The sequence below is a fragment of the Chelonia mydas genome, chromosome 10 (genome assembly GCF_015237465.2).
Source record: "Chelonia mydas isolate rCheMyd1 chromosome 10, rCheMyd1.pri.v2, whole genome shotgun sequence".
Taxonomy (NCBI): Eukaryota; Metazoa; Chordata; order Testudines; family Cheloniidae; genus Chelonia; species Chelonia mydas.
The window spans coordinates 31,830,760-31,845,042 of NC_051250.2; the positions used below are offsets into that span (position 1 = coordinate 31,830,760).

General features: G+C 40.9%; 1 protein-coding gene across 4 annotated transcripts in view; it reads right to left on the minus strand.

Annotated features, from left to right (window-relative positions):
- The window catches only part of FAM234A (family with sequence similarity 234 member A), a 59,458-nt gene that overhangs the window by 33,895 nt on the left and 11,280 nt on the right, over nt 1-14,283 (minus strand). For 2 of the 4 annotated variants that reach the window (XM_037910498.2, XM_043523701.1), the window contains exon 1: nt 13,687-13,777. The exons of the other annotated variants lie outside the window; for them this stretch is intronic. In XM_037910498.2, the coding sequence (XP_037766426.1) occupies nt 13,687-13,768 (82 nt within the window). In that variant the 5' untranslated portion in view covers nt 13,769-13,777. Of the gene's footprint in view, nt 1-13,686; nt 13,778-14,283 lie in introns of those variants that run through there. 4 annotated transcript variants of the gene reach the window in all.

Sequence of the window (14,283 nt, forward strand, 5' to 3'; positions counted from 1 at the left end):
AGAGGCAGGGGAGGAGGGAGCTTGCCTGCCCTGCAGCAGTGGCCAGCAGGACCAAGCTTCTCCACCCTCCCGCGCCCCCTTGCGGGGGCAGGGTGAAGAAGAGCGGGCCGGAGCGGGCAGGATTTTTAATGGCACGCTGCTGCCTGCTGGGGTCCCGGCCACCGGCCCCGCTCAGCCCGCTGCCAGCCTGGGTTTGGCAGCGGGCTGAGCGGGGCCAGCGGCTGGGACCCGGCAGGCAGCAGCGTGCCATTAAAAATTGGCTTGTGTGCCGTCTTTGGCACGCGTGCCATAGGTTGCCAACCCCTGCTCTAAGCCAATGAGAGAGCGCTCTCCTGCCGACATAATGCTGTCTACACCAGCGCGTAGATGCGAGTCCTGCTTTACGCTACAGACTTATATTGGTATAACTACGTTGCTCAGGGGTGTGGATCATTCATGCATCCAACGAAGTGGGTATTCACCCACGAAAGCTTATGGTCCAATATGTCTTTTAGTCTATAAGGTGCCACAGGACTCTTTGCCGCTTTTACAGATCCAGACTAACACGGCTACCCCTCTGATAGTTATACTGAAGTAATTCTGTAGTGCAGACCAGGGCTAAGGGCTCACCTTCACATACAGCACTACAATGATGCAGCTGCGCTGCTCTAGTCCTTTAGTGAAGATGCTCCTACACTGATGGGAGAGCTTCTCCCATCGGCGTAGTAAATCCACCTCTCTAAGAGGCGGTAGCTGTGCCGACGGGAAAAGCTTTCCTGCCGACCTCGTGCTGTCTACATTGGGTGGGGGGTTGGGTTAGGTAGGTATAACTATGTGGCTCAGGCGTGTGAATAATCCACACCCCTGAGTGACACAGTTATACTGATATAGGTCTGTCGTGCAGACCTGGCCTCACACCACTGAAGTAAAGGGAGGGCTGGAGTGCTCATTCGGAAATCCAGTCTGCAGGTAATTCAAATGCAACTGGAAAGCTCAGACCCTGAAAATGGCAAAGAACAGCCCAGACCTACCCCAAACTGTTTGTTCTTTGAATCACAAAGAAATCTGGTAATTAGTTTTCCTTTGTCTCCAAATAAAAAATAGCTCCACTTTCAGATGTTTTCTCTGGTCTTTTAGCAGCTGATGTTTTCTCTGCCAGTAGTATAGAACACAGGTTACTCCCATTTGTTAAATTAATCCAAAACAGGTGTTCAAATCTGGTTAAGTATGCAATTATGTAATTAAACTCAGCTGTGTAATCAGCATCTTAACTCCCACTGACTCAGACTCACTGCTGAAAACTGGTTCCTTATTTGAAAAATAATTTACATGTTATACTTTGGAGTCACAGCAAGTATTATGTACCAAAAGCTTGAATGAACAGCTGTTGGATTGTCACCACTTTATATCCTAAAGTAGTCTCTCAGCCCAGAGGAGCCCCAGACTAGTCCAAGTGATGCAGGCACAGAAGAGGAAAGTTCCATGGCCTTGCAGTCATAAGATCCCCTACTGCACGTACGCTTCTTCTCCTGTGGGTAGTGACACGATGGCAACTGCACAGAGCATGGCACAATGGGTGGGACAGGCACCAACAAATCCACACATCCCGAGGAGGGCTCCCAGGCAATACTGCTAAGGAACTGGTTCCCAGCCTAGGATTTCACACACATATTTAGTCCACATTACAAACTGCCACCTTCGAACTTCTAAGACTATTCTTCTTTTCAGTGGAAATAAAAAGATTAGAATCAGTCACAGGTCAAAGTGAAGAGCGTGGAATGGAACCTGCAAAGCAACCTCTGATTGCCCTACCTTTTGCTAGGGAATGCCCAATTTTCAAATATCAGCACACAACAGCGTATGCTTTCCATACAACAGGGTAGGTTGCCAGTGTCGCAGCCAGAAGACACATGCACTCACCACTGTGGGATTTTACTCTACCCTCTGCTTCAGCTCCACTCCTGTGATGTAAATATGAATGAAACATGCCATTTAAATCACTAAAATGTTTACAATTAACTCTCTGCCTTTCGTCAGTTCATCCCCCACCTTCTCTCCAGGTTTTCTTCCCTTTTCTCCCTTTAGTCTTTAAGAAAGAAATGTACCACTAAATTTCAAGAATGAATAATAACTCACCCTGTACTTGGTATACCTACCCTCCAAGCTTCTCCTTTCAAATTACCTGTAGAGCAACTGTTGAGCTCAAACCTCTCACTTGTTCTCATGTCACTCTGCTGGATGGATTAGCTCACTTTCCATGGTCTGAAACACTGAACCATCATGCCACTGCCCACAGTAATATCCCACATGATGCGAGTTTTGCCTCATCCCTGAACAATGAATCATAGCAGATAACTTTTTCAAGATCTGAGGCTCAAGTACAGTTTGTTTACATCTTTCCCAGATGGAGAAATCTGTCTGAAACACAACTTGCCATTTGAGGAACTACACACAGCGTTTTCACATACCTTAAGGGTGAAAAATTTCTGTATGCCAGACAAAATGTTTGAAACTATAGAACGTGATTGACAGGATGAAGAAACAGACAGCTTCCACAAACTGTTCTCTGTGTAAAAAAAGTTACATTCTCTCAAGCAGCATTCCTTTCACACTTGATGTCTCCCACAACCACCCATGATCTGCTGCCATTTTTGTTGAGGTTTTGCTGCATTATACATGTGTCCATGTGGAACCCCTCTGAACTCACTAGGGACCCATCTGCAGAATCAGAGCCTGACTGGGCCAAATTCTGCCCTGCTGATGTCAATGCTTGGAGAGCACCAAGTATGGCCAACTTGAAATCCGCAAGAAACTTTGCAAAAAATCAAAAATAATTTTTCCTCTCCGAAAAGACTGGCAGTATTTTAAACAGCAAGGTCACTTTGAAACACACACAACACTAGGGCTGTACTAAACTTTTGCTCTGAATACCTATTTTGGCAAAAGCTTGGAATTTAGCTTCAGCTAAATAATATTTTAAATACAAACCGGAAGCCAAATAGTCACAAGGCAAAACTCCATCGCTGAGGTGTCTGTAGCATGACTAGCTCAGCCATTTTAACCCATCTCCCTGTCAGTTATGACGATAGCTCAGGATGGCGAGGAGACGCTGCCCCTTTTTGGCCCATCCATGTGGCATGAGTCACTTCTCACCTCCTTATTGTCAGTCTGCATCCAAGTGCCATGTCCATCACCCCCTCACTGGCATTCTGTCTCACCTTACTTGCAGTATCAGACCACACCCCAAAGAGAACTCAGGACCCTTGCAGTGCATTAAGCCGTATCTATAGTTGGTCTCCTGTGAGGTTGTTCATTTCTCCTTTTGCCACTGGCACCAAACTTCTCTTGAAAGCAGCACATCTCTCATCCAGGAGACTTATCTTAACCCTCTACTGCAGGTGAACAACATAAATCAGAGAGCATTCACAGCAAGTGCTTTAAGCTTCTTAGAGTGCTAGTCCACTTCATAGAATCATAGAATATCAGGGTTGGAAGGGACCTCAGGAGGTTATCTAGTCCAACCCCCTGCTCAAAGCAGGGCCAATCCCCAACAAAATCATCCCAGCCAGGGCTTTGTCAAGCCTGACCTTAAAAATCCTCTAAGGAAGGAGATTCCATCACCTCCCTAGGTAACCCACTCCAGTGCTTCACCACCCTCCTAGTGAAAAAGTTTTTCCTAATTCCCAACCTAAACTTCCCCCACTGCAACTTGAGACCATTACTTCTTGTTCTGTCATCTGGTACCACTGAGAACAGCTTAGCTCCATCCTCTTTGGAACTCCCTTTCAGGTAGTTGAAAGCAGCTATCAAATCCCCCTGTCATTCTTTTCTTCTGCAGACTAAATAATCCCAGTTCCCTCAGCCTCTCCTCATAAGTCATGTGCTCCAGCCCTCTAATCATTTTTGTTGCCCTCCTCTGGACTCTTTCCAATTTTTCCACATCCTTCTTGCAGTGTGGGGCCCAAAACTGGACACAGTACTCCAGATGAGGCCTCACCAATGCCGAATAGATGGGAATGATCACGTCCCTCGATCTGCTGGCAATGCTCCTACTTATACAGCCCAAAATGCCGTTAGCCTTCTTGGCAACAAGGACACACTGTTGACTCATATGCAGCTTCTCGTCCACTGTAAATCCTAGGTCCTTCTCTGCATAACTGCTGCCTAGCCATTCGGTCCCTAGTCTGTAGTGGTGCATTGGATTCTTCCGTCCTAAGTGCAGGACTCTGCACTTGTCCTTGTTGAACCTCATCAGATTTCTTTTGGCCCAATCCTCTAATTTGTCTAGGTCCCTCTGTATCCTATCCCTACCCTCCAGCGTATCTACCACTCCTCCCAGTTTAGCGTCATCTTCAAACTTGCTGAGGGTGCAATCCACGCCATCCTCCAGATCATTAATGAAAATATTGAACAAAACCGGCCCCAGGACCGACCCTTGGGGCACTTCATATCTTAGAAAGTAATGCATGTGTCATTTTGTAAGAGAACAGTCATCCTGTCTGGAATAGTTCTCGTTATGATCTCGTTTGAAATTGTGAGACATTTGCTGTTTTTTTCCCTGAAGTGTGTCAATGGGCACAGCAAGTTATTAAAATCAAATAGGAACACAGCATTAACTCAGCAGGAATACAAGGGTGACTGGCTGCTGGTTATTATTACTAACTTCCTGATACATCAAACAATCAGATGTCATACACACAAGTGCCATTTACTGCCCTGCAGACTACACAGCTTCAGTCCAATGCCACTTGTTTGGCTGATTAGTTTTTTAGCGTGAATGGTCTATCTGTAGTAGTCAACAACTTAACAGTACCTGTATTGATTACTACAGAAACTATCCAACCCACACCCCATTTATCCATAGGTTTTATAATCTGCATTGAAAGCATAGTGACTTCTCTGCACTTCCCAAAGATTAAATACCAAAGGTTTCTATGGGGTCTCTCATTACTAAAACTAGCTCCTTGTCAAAACACACTATGGTGCACTTATTCATACATTAAGTATGATTTTAAATTAAAACTAAAGCTACAATTGTTGGGGGCGGTGGTCACACGACATGTAGAGAAAGTGGCTGCCTGACTCCTGGTCTCCTCAACCCCCCACCCCACACTAATCCTCATCAATTAAGGGTTCCCAGGTATATAAACCATAACTTTGTCTGAAAGGTATTAACTAGATGAGGACCACCCTTTCTGTTGTGTTGTCATGGATCCAGCTGGGAAAAACAAACACCAAATGACCCATGCCTGCTAAGGCCAAGGGAACCCAGCCGTCTCTCACACTGGACTTTGCAGCTCTGAGGACTTTGTAACTACCAAATTTGATTTTTTATCTCAGGACATACATGAGCTCTCTAATGATGTGGGAGAAGTCAAAGCTTGTTTGGTCTATTTAGATAATGAAGAAAGAAGAACTGCCATAGAAAAGAAGGAAATTAAAATGGAGAATGGTTCATTACGGCAAAGAGTAACCAGTCTTGAGGAGAAACAAGAAAATATTGAAAACAGGTTACAAAAATAATTGGTGGTTACTAGCATAGGGATAGTTTGATTTCTGTATTGGGGGTGGGGGGGAAAGCTCCTGTCAGGCCAACGGAGCTGCACGGGGGAGGCACATTCCACACCTGCCTGAAGCTTGTGGGGGGCATTGCTCCCCCCCCACCTCCCCCCCCCAATACACCCATGGTTACTAGGGGTCCTTGAAGCATGAGGAAGGAAAAAACATGATCAGCTTGCTCCAGAACATAATCTGAGATACTAGGTTTGGATCCCAGTTTGCCTCCACTGGAGACTGAAAGGGATCATTAAGTGGCAGGGGCCAGCAGGAGAGTGACCAAGAGACCAATAATAACCACAAGCCCATCGTCTTTAAACTGCAAAGATTTAATGACAAAGTTAATCTGATGACTGCTCCTAGGCAAAAATGAACTCAAGTATAAGGATTTTAAATTTTCTTTGTATCCAGACTTGTCTGTGAATTTAAGCAAGAAGAGAGCAGAACTAAATAGCATCAAGTGAGCTCTTCTGGGATCAGATATTACATACATCCTCAAATATCCTACAATCTTCATAATGAAGCTGACACACACTGTGAAATACTTCAAAACCCCAGCAGATACTTGGCAAGCACTACAGGAATTGAGACCAGATCTCACTACAGGTATCAGCATGATCCTCTGATAAAGGAAAATAAATGGAGAATATAAGCCCTGAAGAAAAGGAACTGTGATTGGGAAAAACTAGGCAACTCAAATACACATATTTTATATATTTAATAGTGTTACAGGGTATAATTATCTGTAATATAGGTTAATAATAAATACTTTCAATATATTGATAAGCCAACAAAAAAAATATACTAACAACTATATTACTCTTATCTTCTTTTATTTATAGCTATATTTATGAGTTTACTCATATGTTTATAATATATATATATGGTGCCAATATATTCATAACTGCTTACCTGCATGTTATTCATGATATATGGCCACTTGCATATTTATTGTTATGTTTCTACCCATACTTAAAGTTTATATACTTTTACAGTGCTACTCAAAGTGGTGCTCCACGGACCGCTGCCGGTCTGCCAGCCAACGGCTGCCAGTCCGCGGCGAGTTTCCAAGAAAGAAAGAATAGTATAATTTAAAAATCACACTGGAATTCCACCAAGAATAATTATCAGTGGATAAAGTTGACAATATTAAATAATATGTTTTCAGAAGCACATATTATAATATTGATAATTCTGCCATAGCACTACAGCATGTTTTGCATGAGACGCGCGAGCGCGCGCTTACCCCACTCCTTGGCATATAAAGACCCCGCCCACCGGCAGTTACCATCGAGAAGTTGAATAAAGAGCATCATACAGATCTCTGAGTGTTTGTCATTTGGGACCCCCTCCGAACCCACTGATCTGAGAATGTAAGTACTAATAATATTATAAATTTTAATAATTGTTTTCTATCCTATCCCACCGTATCCCTTATGAGGTAGATAGAGGCAATCGAGCACCATACACCTACAGCCAAATAGACAGTCCTTGCTTCCTCCATATCCATATATCGTTTCATACACGCTCTCATTGTTCGTACTTATAGCCTTCCCCTCTTCTAGAATCAAACCTACGTGTTTCTGACAGGAAGTTCTCGAAATTCCTTGCTTTCTCACTCTATATCTTTCAGACAGGTAAATCTTATTTTTAATGTTCATTATTCATTCTTTCCATATGTTCAAACCATCTTAACCTTCCAGTTATTGTCCTGTTTGCAATTTAATTTTAAAATGTATATTACCTTCTTATCCTAACATTACTTACCCTATTAATCAATGTTCTCCTGCACATATTTCTCAATAAAAGCATTCCCACTGCATTTATTCGGCTTTCATCCTAATATCATAAATTAAGTATATACCCGGGGTAATGGAATTTATATTCATTATTTTTATGCCTAATTTACAGATGGCGAAGCGAGGCCCAATCAACACATTTATCAAAAAGAGACATCCAGTTGCTGAACACGCAAGTAATTCTGAATCAGATGACGGCAATGTAAATGAAACCGAAGTATTGTCAACAAAAAGACTTTGTATTAGCTTTAATCGGAAATATGACTCCTCATACATTCAGTTTGGTTTTATAGCCATGAATGATGGTGGAGTGCCAAAACCACAGTGCGTTATTTGTGGCGATGTGTTGGTTAACTACACAATGAAGCCATCAAAGCTCAAGAGGCATTTAAATACAAAACATAATGAAATTAGTTCAAAGCCAAAAGAGTTCTTCAACAAGCTTTCTTTCGATTTAAAAGGCTGTCAGAAACAGATCTTTGAAGTGTCACACATAAATACTTAAAAAGAAAAGGAGTACTTGTGGCACCTTAGAGACTAACAAATTTATTTGAGCATAAGCTTTTGTGAGCTACAGCTCAGCTTATGCTCAAATAAATTTGTTAGTCTCTAAGGTGCCACAAGTACTCCTTTTCTTTTTGCAGACACAGACTAACACGGCTGCTACTCTGAAATCTGACAAATACTTGTGCTTTGCAAGCTTCTTATAAACTAGTGCTTCACATTGCTAAGGCTAAAAAGCCATACACAATTGGTGAGACGCTACTGATAGGCTGTATTAAAGATGTCTGCATGGAAAAGCTGGGCGAGCTGGCAGCAAAGAAAGTGGCTCAGGTGCAACTTTCAAATGACACTATAGCTCGATGAAGTCACAATCTGGCTCACTATATGGAAGATCAGCTCATAGGACAGATTAAATTAGCAAAGTACTTTTCTTTGCAACTTGATGAATGTACAGACGTTGCTAAGATGGCAATTCTGATGGTGTATGTGCACTCTGAACATGAGGGCGATTTGAAGGAAGAGTTTTTGCTTTCTGCTTCACCACCACCAACAACAACTAGCTCTGAAGTGTTCAAGACTGTGAGCGACTACTTTGTTAACAAATGTGGGTTGGATTTCAAGTTTGGTGTAGGCGTGTGTTCTGATGGCACTGCTGCAATGACAGAATGGCATTCTGGAGTGGTTACCCAGATTAAGGCACTTGCATCTGAATGCAAGTCGACGCACTGCTTCCTTCACCGAGAAAGTCTTGCAACAAAAAAAATGTCAACAGAACTAAACAGTGTGCTCAGCGAGGTTGTAAAAATTGTGAACCATGTAAAAGGTGAATGATTTAAATTCGAGACTATTCGCTGCATTATGTGATATGGGAGCTGATCATAAACAGCTCCAATTGCATGCCGATGTACATTGGTTATCAAGGGGAAAAGTCCTGTCAAGAGTATTTGAGCTCCGAAATGAGCTTGCCGAGTTTCTTCAGGACAAAAAACCAAATTGGTCACAATTGTTCCGAGATGTGGATTGGATAGCCAAGCTGTCTTATTTGGCTGATATCTTTGCCATCTTTAATTATCTCAACACCTCCATGCAGGGAAGGATGGCTTCGTGTCCTACAATGGCAGACCAGATTGACAGACAGAAACGAAAGCTAGAAGCATGGAAGAGTTGAGTGTCAAGAGATTGTTATGACATGTTTGACAAATTAGCGACAATCATCGCTGATGCAGGCAAAGACCTTAATGTTACATCTCTGCAAAACGTCATCAGTGAACACTTGACGAATCTGGCAGAAATTTTTGAGTTTTACTTTCCAGCAGAAGAAGATCCACGGAAAGGGACTGGATGGATCCAAAATCCGTTTATTCTATTGAAAGATGACTTAACTGTCACTATGGAGGATAAATTGTTGGAGCTGGCTGCTGACGAAGGATTGAAGATGAGTTTCGAAACTACAACATCACTTGCTTCCTTTTGGATAAAAGTGAAAGCAGAATATCCTGAGATAACTGAAATTGCTCTGAAAACTCTTCTCCCATTTCCTTCAACATACCTCTGCGAGACTGGCTTCTCATCCATGAGTATCATTAACACAAAGTACAGGAATAGCATGGATATTCATTCTCCATAGCACATGGCACTGTCCTCAATTGAACCATTGGATAAGCTGACAAAGAAGAAGCAGGCTAACCTATCACATTAATAAAGGATAAGTTTTAACATGCCTATTATTGTGTTAATAAAATAGCTTATCAATTTGATATTTTAGTATTATGACATTTTCAAAATTATTGTCTTCAATTTAATGTTACCTATTCCTTTCAATCTTTTTTTTAAAACTTTTACTTTATTCATTATAATTTTTTATTTTATTACTTATATATAAATTTTTTTATAATATCTTTGTTAGGAGACTTTGCTCATTTGATTTTTTTAATATTTTTTTATTTGTAATGTAATATTGTATTAGTTTACAAAATAAACATAAAATAAAAAACGTCTACCAACTATTATATTCATTATATTGTTTCTGATATAAATTAGTATTACTATGAATGTTCAAATAATATTTTCTTGGATCGTAAACGAATAATAGTCATTTTATACTATCCACACAGACGCACAGCCTTTCAGTCAGTCCTCAATGTATTTAAATGGGAACATCTCTGCGAGTACGCTACACTTGGTATACGCACTCCCATTCCAATTAATACAGTGAAGGTGGTTAGTTTTTCTGATCTGATGTGCTATGTGCCTATGCAAATAGGATAATAATATGGCACAAATATGGTACCGGTCCCTGGCACATTGGAAAAAAATTGCCAGTCCGCCACATCAGATAGTTTGCACACATATCATTTATGTCACTTCATGTTAATCTTTTTCCATTAGTCTATTGGTATAAACATGTATATACCATGTGCATATTGGTATTTATATGCTATTACTTATGCATTCATATCTGTGAAGCTATAGGTTTAATTCATTTATACACCTTGGCACATCTAAGTATTTTGGTAAACCTAGGTATATTTCTGGTAGATTCCAAATACACCATGTGAGATCTGAACGTGTCTGTACTGGAAATCTGGGATGTCATGGGTAAGGCAGGTGGTATTTGCATGGAGAGGAACTCAGAGGCTGTCAATCTATTGGGCATCAGTTAGCATCTGAACAATCACTGTTTTTTCATGAATTCTATTAAGTTTTGTTCCTGGAACGTATTGGGGGCTTAATGGACCCTCCAAGGAGAATCAAAACTTTGAGGCACATAATAAAATGGATGTCATATCGCTTCCCTTCAGGAGACCCATTTAAGGAATGAAGATGCAGACAGAATTAAAAACCTATAGAGCAGCATTACTATCATACCTTTTCCAACTCCAGAAGCAAGGGAGTTGTGATACTAATCCAGAAGAGCCTAATTCTTCAATCTAATCAGTCACGGTCAGATCCAGAGGGCAGGTACATAATAGCTGAAAGTATTTTCAATACTAAGAGATTAATTTGTGGGGAGTGTATATAATCCTAGTGGCGGGAACACACCCTTTATCACAGAAATAACTGACATTAATTTCCAACAGAGGTGATGGCCCAGTAGAGCTAGGAGGAGACTGGAATGATGTCATGGATGATATCAGAGACAAATCTGTGCTCCAGGTGAAAATCTCAGGCCTGTGCAAACCATCCATTATCTCTACTGAAGTATATTGGACTAGTGAGTATTTGGAGACTGAAGCACCTTACAAAGTGTGACTACACATTTCTCCACAGTTCATGCCTCCTATTTCAAATTCGATTTGCTTATGAAATTTAAGGTGCTAGCTCCTGAATGTCTGGAGGCTCAAGTCAGTAATATCATCATCTCTGATCATGCTACCATTTCTCTTCACATAGATAGTGATCATAATGTTACAAGATCCTCAAGATGGAAGTTAAACACACGTCTACTTAGAGACCCTTAATTTATTCAGATGATTGAAACATCCATTACCAACTTCCTGAAGGAAAATGCAAATACTGTCTTCTCTACTCCAACTTTATGGGAAGCACTGAAGGCTATTTTAAGGGGAGAATGCATAAAAATTGCATCTGAAAAGAAAGGAATAAATTACTTAGTTCTTTAACAGAAGAGGCTGCTAACGCTTTGTCTACGCTGGCAAGATAAAACATTCCCTGAAAGACAACAGTTTTGTCTGAGGACAAGCACTGGTGTGAACAGCGCTTTGTCGGTAACGCCGCTCGTTGGGGGTGGAAGTTTTTTGTCTGCGGGAGAGCTCTCTCCTGCAGACAAACAGTGGCTACACTGTGCGCCTTTTAGAGGCACGGCTGTAGCGGTACAACCATGCCACTAAAAGCTGTGTAGTGTAGACATAGCCTAAGCGTGGAAAAAACCCAAAGAGGATCCTTAGAATAATGACCTGGTGCACTCTCTCATTACCTCGGAATACAAATACATTGAATGCATGTTCACCCAGATTGAATTCATGCTTAATAGAACTAAACAGAGGCATTAAAAATGCGGGGATGAAGCGAGCAAGCTGCTTGCGAGGAAAATTAAAATGGCGTCATCCAGTAACACTGCATCCTCTTTGCTACAGGACAACAGTCATTTTGTACTAGAATCTGATAAAATTAACAGTTTAAAGAGTTTTATGCACCCCTTCATACATCTCACAGCGAGCTCAATTCCAATCTATTTGACCAATTCTGACTAATGGTGTTATCTCCTCCACTTTTGTCTGGGGTACCCTCTATTGCCTCTACTATTTGATATAGCCATGGAATCATGAGCAGCATGTATCAGACACCTGGTCGTCCATTGAAGGAATTACCATTTGGGGTAAAGAGTACAAGGTAAGTCTATACCTGGATGATATTCTGCTCATTCTCAAAAATCCTTCCTCTTCGGTTCTACCTGCACTAACCTACTTCAGCGAGATCCCAGATTTTGGATAAATTGGAACAAGTCTCAAGTGACGAATATTTCTTGTAGACCAAATCCATCTCATATACAATCATTCTCCTTTCATTCATGCAAAGAGATAACCTATTTAGGCATCAGGATATGCTCTGATTTATCAAAGATAGTATCTGCAAACATAAATGTCATACTCAGAGAAATGACATAAGACATTGAGAAATGGCATTCACTACCAATATATTTATTGGGAAAGGTAGAAGCTATTAAAATGACTGTAGGACCAAGATCAATGTTTATTTTAATTCCACTTAAATTTCCTGCTTCACCTTTCACAAGAATAGAGTTGTACAACAATTCGTATGGAATACAAAGACACCACGGATAACCCACAAGATACTTAAGAAATCATGGCAAAACGGAGGGCGGGGGATTACCTGATTTGCAATTTATATCACCCAGCTTTTCAATTAAGCTTTTTAATAAGATTGTTCTGTCCCACCAACTCTTCCCAAACAGCAATGTGAGTTGAGATTGAAGAAAAATTAGTTAACTCCTTGGGTGCTCGCTCTCTGCACTTCCATTTTTTAAATGGTTGCCTGCACCTTTAAGGAAAAACATAATATTTACCTCATCTGGAAGTGTTTTTCAGAAAATCAAGTTGATTGCCACTTCAAATCTCACCAACTCTCCTTCCATGCCCATCTGGAATAACCCCCATTTAAATTTGCTAATAGCTCAAAACTCAAATCTGCCTGGATAACCAAGGACGTATTAACCATAAAAGATATTGCTGAACACACAATTTTAGCCTTCTTTACATATCTTAGTGATAAATACCAGCTACCAATAGATCAAGGTCCTTTCTACAATAAAGTTCAACTCAAAATTATAAAGGAGCTGGGGAATGGCTGGCAGGTCACAAACAACACTCCACTTGAATTGCACCTTAAAAAGAATAAGAAAGTTAGCCAAAAATATTTTGCAGGTAACACATACAAATGGCAGAACTCCTTAATTTATCCCACTGAATATACCATAAAAGAACAATGGGAAATGAAGTTAAATATCTCCACTTCTTCTGACAAGTGAGATAATATCTAGCACAATATATGCAGAACATGCAGTTCTTTGGTTTTGGGTTTCTTTCAGAAAAAGTTTACAAGCATTACTGGACTCCTGGGTGACTGCAATGAAGCTGGACTCTCCCCACACAGTAAACGTTGGAGATGTGACAGCTCCAATGCAAACCTGTCTTACATTAACATACAAAGACTAAGTATATCCACACTCTGGGGGAAAAAAGGTGTAGTGGTCTACCTAAGGCGACTTGGGTAGGGATTTCCCCTACTCCAAGCCTTTGTGTTTCGGGCATTCTCAAAGATCTACCCTTTCAAGTAATGCCAAGAAATGGACTACTGCAGTACTTACAGCGGCCAAGAGAGTCATTTTGCAAAAATGGAAATCTGCTGTTCCCCTCCACATTCTTCGAGCTAGCCAATATCATCCTCATGGAAAAACTGACATTAATCTATACAGGCACAAGATCCAACTGTGAAGACACTTGGTCGTTCTTGACAGCTTGACAAATTGGCTCCAGGTACACTGAGTTTCTGATGTGCCTTTTTTCAGGAGGTGGGGTGGGGGGGTTTGCTATAATGCTCAGGAGTACTTATCTGTGAATATTAAAATTTTGTGTTATTGTTAAAAGCGTACTCGTGCTGTGTTTTCTTTGTCACTGTACTTTAATGTCTGTATGGATTTATTAAACTTTTGAAAAATAAAATTAAAAAAAGATACAATTGTTAAAATTACTAAAGTACATTTTGTGACACAGTCTCCTTGCTTTATAATTCAAAAACTCCACAATATGCACTAGTTATGCGACTCCCGAGCATGCTCAAATAAATGTGTTAGTCTCTAAGGTGCCAAAAGTACTTCTTTTCTTTTTTCAGAGTAGCAGCCGTGTTAGTCTGTATCTGCAAAAAGAAAAGGAGGTCTTGTGGCATCTTAGAGACTAACAGAAGT